The 6,527-nt window shown below is 44.5% G+C and overlaps 1 protein-coding gene across 1 annotated transcript in view; it reads right to left on the bottom strand.

Annotated features, from left to right (window-relative positions):
- The window catches only part of MTX3 (metaxin 3), a 10,040-nt gene extending 9,339 nt beyond the window's left edge, over window positions 1–701 (bottom strand). The window contains exon 1 of the mRNA XM_031062185.1: window positions 600–701. Coding sequence (XP_030918045.1) covers window positions 600–701 — 102 coding nt within the window. The remainder of the gene's footprint in view (window positions 1–599) is intronic.
- Window positions 702–6,527: the final 5,826 nt, after the last annotated feature.

Here is a 6,527-nt window from a genome sequence, read left to right as displayed (position 1 = left end):
GGAGGGACGCGGCCGCACGGGCTCCTGCCCCCGGGAACCTCCGCCGCCCGGGCTCCTGCCCCCGGGAACCTCCGCCGCCCGGGCTCCTGCCCCTGGGAACAGCCGCCGCACGGGCTCCTGCTCCTGGGATCTGCCTTCCGCCCTCGGGCCGGCGAGTCACCGAATCAACTGGGTTGGAGAAGGCCTCTGAGTTGATGACGACCAACTTGTGGCCGAACACCGTGTCAGCCAGACCATGGCAGCAAGTGGCACATCTGGGTTTTCCTTGAACACCTCTAGGGATGGTGACTCCACCACCTCCCTGGGCAGCCCATTCTAGTGTCTAATCACCCCTTCTGTGAGGAAATTCTTCCTAATGTCCAGCCCAAAGCTCCCCTGGTACAGTAACTTAAGACTATGTCCTCATAGTACCCACGTCCCTTCCCAGAAGGACAACCCTTCCCTGGAGGAAAGGAGGTAATGAAAAAAGCGGTAAATGTCTTCCCCGGGGCGCCTCCTTTTCACCAGGCTAAACTCAGCTCTTTCAGCCCCTCCCCACAGGACTTGAGCTCCAGAGCCTTTCACAGCTCTCTACCGCTTCTCTGGACTTGCTCCGGCACCTCAATGTCCTTGAATTGAGAACTATGTCCTCTTGTCCCGTCACTGGCCAAGGTCGTTTCAGGTTGTACCCAGGTGGGGGTCAGTCTCTTGGGGAAGGACATGGGTGGCCAGTACCTGCGTTCCTGTGGGGAAATGCTGCAGCCGTAGTCCTCTTGAAATGCTTTTGGTACTGTCTGGCTGAGCCCTCACCCTCCAACCCTGACACTGCACACAGAGTTGTGACTTTTCATAGGAGCAAAAGAAAAGATTGTGATTCTCAATCAACTGTGATGAGCAGCCATCAGCAGTTTGGCACTAGAAACAAGGAGCTCTGATTGTATTTTGCCAGTTTTGACCAGGTTATAATGATAACCATTCAGTGTGATTTTAACTACAGAGCTTTAGAGGCATCAAGTTGTCAGCTGTTTATCCAGAGCTGTGCAGACGTGCCCCAGCACGTCTAAATGCTAAGTCAAGTTTCCATCCTTCCCACAAAATGAAAAAATGCCACACGCTGACTAAAAAAAAAACCCTGCACTGACCACCCTTATTTAGGTTTTCTACGCATAAGGAGAGTAAGGAAAAAGCTTCATTTTTCCTTTCACCTTCCCAGATCCACAATTTCAGATTCACTTGAAATTTGTCGAAGAAAGTGTGACGAAAGTTTATGCCACAGATCTGAGATCATTCTGTTCCATTTAAAAGGAACATGGGAGAAAAAATATGTACCCACTTTTTCCCTCATAAAACTATACCACTGGCAATATTAACAGAAGCAATTTTTTAAATTGCTATGTTACATTTTTCCTTCTAAAGACTTATTTAAGATATATATTTTAAGGATATTTTTAATGTCTTTTCCTCCCTACAGGAACCAGCTAACTTCCCAGTCTGTCCAAGTACTTTGCTTTGGTCCTTTCACCATGTGAACTGAGATGCAAAGCTCTGAAAGGGAATTGTGGATGCTAGCAGCTGTGATCCCAAAGATCTATTTCTATAAGGAGTATTTTACTAAGGGCTCATTACTTATATCAGCCCTTTTTAGTATCTTTGTGGATTTTGATGACCTGGACAAGGGGATCAAGTGCACTCTCAGGCAGTTCACAGGTAACACCAAGCTGAGTAGGAGTACTGATCTGCTGGAGGGCAGGGAGGCTCTGCAGAGGGATCTGGGCAGGCTGGATCATGGCTGAGGCCAGTGGTGAGAGGTTCAACAAGGCCCAGTGCTGGGTCCTGCCCTTGGGTCACAACAACCCCAGGCAGCTCCACAGGCTGGGGCAGAGTGGCTGGAAAGGACCTGGGGGTGCTGCTGACAGCAGCTGGACATGAGCCAGGCTGTGCCCAGGTGGCCAAGAAGGCCAATGGCATCCTGGCCTGGGTCAGCAATGGTGTGGCCAGCAGGGCCAGGGCAGGGATTGTCCCCCTGTGCTGGGCACTGGTGAGGCCACACATGGAATCCTGAGCCCCTCAGGTCAGGAGATACAAAAAGGCGGGAGTAACTAAGGTGACAGGGTGAGTGGCAGTTGGCCCGCATGGGGAAGAAGGGGGAGGGAGGGGGAGCCCTGAATAAAAAATCGCCATCTTAAGCAAATGGTAAAACCTATAAAACTCAATATAACCTCTGCAGAACTGAACTAAACATTTACGAAAACTTCTTAAAACAAACCGCGCGCACCGCGACAGGCACTGGTGAGGCCACACCTCAAATCTTGTGTTTAGTTTTGGCCCTTCACTACAGGAAGGTCATTCTGGTGTTGGAGTGAGTCCAGAGAAAGGCAATGGAGCTGGTGAGGGGTATGGAGGACAAGTCCTGTGAGGAGTGAGCGAGGGAGCTGGGAGTGTTTAGCTTGGAGAAAAGGAGTCTCAGGGGGGACCTTATCAGCCTACAAGTACTTGAAAGGATGCTATAGATGGGTGGGGTTCAGTTTTTTCTCCCAAGGAAGAAATGTTAGAACAAGAGAAAATGCCCTCAAGTTGCATTGCATTGGGGAAGGTTTGTATTAGACATTATGAAAAATTTCTTCACTGAAAGGGTTGTCAAGCATTGAAGCAAGCTGCCCAGGAAAGGGGTTGGAGTCACCATTCCTGGAAATGTTGAGGATACATTTTAGTGGTGGATATGGTGGTGGTGCTGGGTTGATGGTTAGATTTGATGAACTTAGAGGAGTAATTTTAAGAAAAACTTAACTATTCTATGAGCTTTTCTGTCATACGGCTTTTCTTGAAGCAGGCTGCAGGAAGGCTTAGGAGGTAAATAGGGAAATAAGCTTTGCATTGCCTTCAGGCCCAGTTTATATTGTTGTGGAGTCCGGAGCAAAGATTAAAAAAAGAGGCAATCTGTACCTTCCCTCCCCCATGCCAGGAACTTTTTCCTCTTGGTTGCCTAAGTGGAATTCCTATCAGTGTAAATGAAAAGCAAATAAGTGCACTGAAGATGGATATATGACTTGACTTGAAAAAGTGGAGCTTCAATTTGTGTTTTAGAAAACCAAAAGTTCTTTTGAAACCTGTCTTTGAAATTTGAAACCCTTGAAACCAACATTTTTTTTAAATGAAGCAGGATCAAAACCAGGAGTGTTGACATAAATATGAAAGGATGTATTTTAGAGCTGATACTTCACTTGCCTTAAGATTTCTATATCTTAATTGCCCATGAATCCTGATTTTTAATAATCCATATAGTTCCACGAAAACAGTGAGTCTCCTGATGCATATTAGGAACAAAACATGTAAGGTGAATTAAGCAGCAGGGTTCTTTTCTCTTTCTCTTACCCCATTATTTGGAATTTGAACAAGTTACAGACACTTCTGTAAAGCAAAATCTGTAATGTTTGCAGCTTCTCTGTATTCTGTACGCTTAAAACCTTATCAAATTACATGATCAGGTCAAACATTATAGTGATTGAGGTTTTCTTGCAGATGCTATTTAGAAATTAGTCACCTACTTATGACTTCCTTACAAAATGTGACCAACATTATGGAAGTTTCTTGGAAACACAACTGATTAATCATGTTTTTATTTTTGCTTCTTATTTAACCTCCAATAATTTAAGCTGGAGTTTGTATTTCAGAGAACACAGAAGAGTGAAAAGGGAATTGCTAGTATTTAATTGTTTTTATTGAAAATGTTGATTAAAAGGTCAAATAGTCCCTTCCAGACAGCAGATAAACTTTCTACTTTGTGAAATTCCTTAAAGAAGGTTGTGCTTGAGCACCAAATCCCCTTTAATCTGTAACATATTCCAACATAAAACTCAGAATAGAAATGAAAATTGAAAAAATGACAGTGACCTTTAAATGTGCTAAGTTCATCTAAACATGGACTTAAGCTTCTGTTTATAACATCATGAACCAGTCCCCTTCTGTCATACTGAATTGTGCCTTGTGGGCTGTTTGCCAAACATTGCTTCCATGTGCATTCTTTGTGAGTAAGCACAAAGCATAAGCAGATACAGAGCAAGAACAGAATATGGTTCTCACAAATCTAACACTAATGAAGATATAATACTACAAACAAAATCCTCCTCCTGGAGGGCTGGTCAGCACCAGTATGAGAGACTCCTTTGTATTTAAATCAGAAGTAAGGAATGGTAAGTTATAATTACTTAATATTTCTGTCAGATAAGGAAATCTTTCAAGAAAACATTTCATATGCTTTAATGATCTCAAACTCAGTAAACTCAAAGTGCATAATAAATAGCTACAAATTATTGATGGTGTTCCCCTTAGGTAAAAGCAACCCCTACTATGTCATGCACTTAAATATATGTTTGCAAAAAACACTTTTTTTTGAGTCAAGTTTTTCCTTAATAAACAGTTGAACATCATCAGTACTGCTCTAGATCCACGTATTAGCCTTGCAGCATTTGTACTGTCTCTCCATGCTTTAGGCTGGGGACAAATTTTGAACTAACACTTCTTTTTAAGGAGTTTATGACATTCAAAGTTCCTCCTTTTCTTTTTCCATCTTCTTGCCTCTTGCCTCTTACCCCTTTTAGCTGACCTTTTTTCCCTGTTCCACAGCACTCTGCACCTGATGATCTGTTTTTCTCACTCCCCTGTGCAGCTCTTGGCCAGCTCATTGACACTATCATGTCATCCTGTCACTTGCACTGCAGGGGCAAGGATGTGGGAGTGAAGCTGAGGTATTCTTGTGTGGAGACCTATACAGAAGAGCAGTAGGGTGAGGAGGAGGAATAGCACCATGCTGTCACACAAGGGCTTATGGCAGAGCACCCTTCTGCCTGGCAATGGGCAGAGGAAGAAATGGGCAACTTCAGGAGCGGGTCAACACTGCTAACAAGAATAAGCTAAGAAGTAGGGGTGTGTTATGGAATATATGCCATGTAGGGAGGGCAATTAGAGGACGTGAATATAGGCCAGCTGAAGGTATCTGACAATTTCACCGGGGCTGTGTTGGAGAGCAGCCCACAGCTCTCTGTGGTGTAGAGCTGCTGGGGCAGCCCCTCTGCAGCGCTCGCAGCCCCCACTCTGCAGCATGCTGTGTTTTGCCTCCCACACAATGAGCCCCTCAAGGGCAACATGTTCTCTGTGGTGCTTAGATGTATGCACCAAGCCTGATGAGACTGAACATTAATCAACAATACTTTGCTCACTTTAACATAAACTTTCCCTTCTATTGTTGCCCTACTTTTTATGATGTAAGTAATATCAGACAGCTCCATCTTTTCCAACTGAGTGTGGATAGCAAGCTGCGAAGGGGCCAAGCAGGGTTTCCTGGATTTCTGATGTGCCAGAGGTTCATCAGCAGAGCTGATACATACAGAGATGTACAGGACAAAGAGAGCTGTGCAGCAGGATAGGAAGCTCATGATGTGTTTGGGTTTCTCACTTGCTCCCTTTCTCCTGTGCTTTCTTAACATCAGCAGTCCAGAGACTAGAATTTTCTGAGGTAGAGGACAAACAATGTGATAATGATATCCTAAGGGAACACACAGTGCTGAAAATTGTTGTAGTTGAAAGAAGGGTTTTTTTTTAAATTTACTTTGGCTAAGTTATTGAGTTTGGGAGTTTGCTAAGACAAACAGCCTTTTTCCATAGTCTCCATCTGGTCAGTTTGAGCACTCCCAATGCTTCTGAACTCTTTAAATGAAACAAAGGAGCAGATGATACATTCCTCAGTTTGCCAGTCAGAGTCTTCTAGAAACCAAATTTGCCCCAGTCTGCAATCTGCATGACCCCTTTTAGTGACACTCTTCAGTTAGGAAAAGTGGAGTATTTAAATTCCTACCAAGACCATGTCTGCACACCAGAGCATCCCCATTTGTTTTGACTTCAGATATGCATGAGAGAGAATCTGTTCAAATAGATGTTAAACCTTAACAGTTGACACTAAACATCTGACTGCAGAGCAGGCAGAGAAACCTGTGAGAGGGCTTTGCAAAGACGACAGCTGTATTGCTGTCAGAAGACACAAAGAAATATATGGTCACCACTTGCTGAACATAGAAAGGAAGGCAAGAGAGGTTTTAAAGTAAAATTGTGCCAACCTCAAAGTTGCAATCCTGCAGTCCTCAGAACCAGGTGAACAAGGCTGCATTATCTTCATGTTTCTGACACTCTTCTACATCCCTCACCAGGCAGGTGGTTCTCTGAAGGGCTGCTTGCAACAGCGCTGGACTTGCTGTCCGTCCTGAACTTACAGAACTCTTACCCAGCTCTTAAAGCACACCCAATTCACTTTTGGGGCCATCTTCTTGTGACTGGTAGTAAGCTTAGTGGCTTATTAACCACTGAACTCCATGATCTTAAAGGTCCTTTCCTACCTCGCTAATTCTGTGATATTATGAATTTAAAGTCATTAAACACATTGCAATTTTCAGGGCTCCTCAAAGGGCAGACTCCAGAGAGAGTCCTCACAGGTGTTGATTTTGGGGGTCGTCGCCAGGATCTCCAGTTCTGTCCGAGCCACGTCCACTGGTGCCAGT

Source organism: Geospiza fortis, unplaced genomic scaffold (genome assembly GCF_000277835.1).
Source record: "Geospiza fortis unplaced genomic scaffold, GeoFor_1.0 scaffold201, whole genome shotgun sequence".
In the NCBI taxonomy this organism is placed as follows: Eukaryota; Metazoa; Chordata; class Aves; order Passeriformes; family Thraupidae; genus Geospiza; species Geospiza fortis.
The sequence above is the reverse complement of the archived record's forward strand: the minus strand, read 5'-3'. Positions and strand labels throughout refer to the sequence as shown.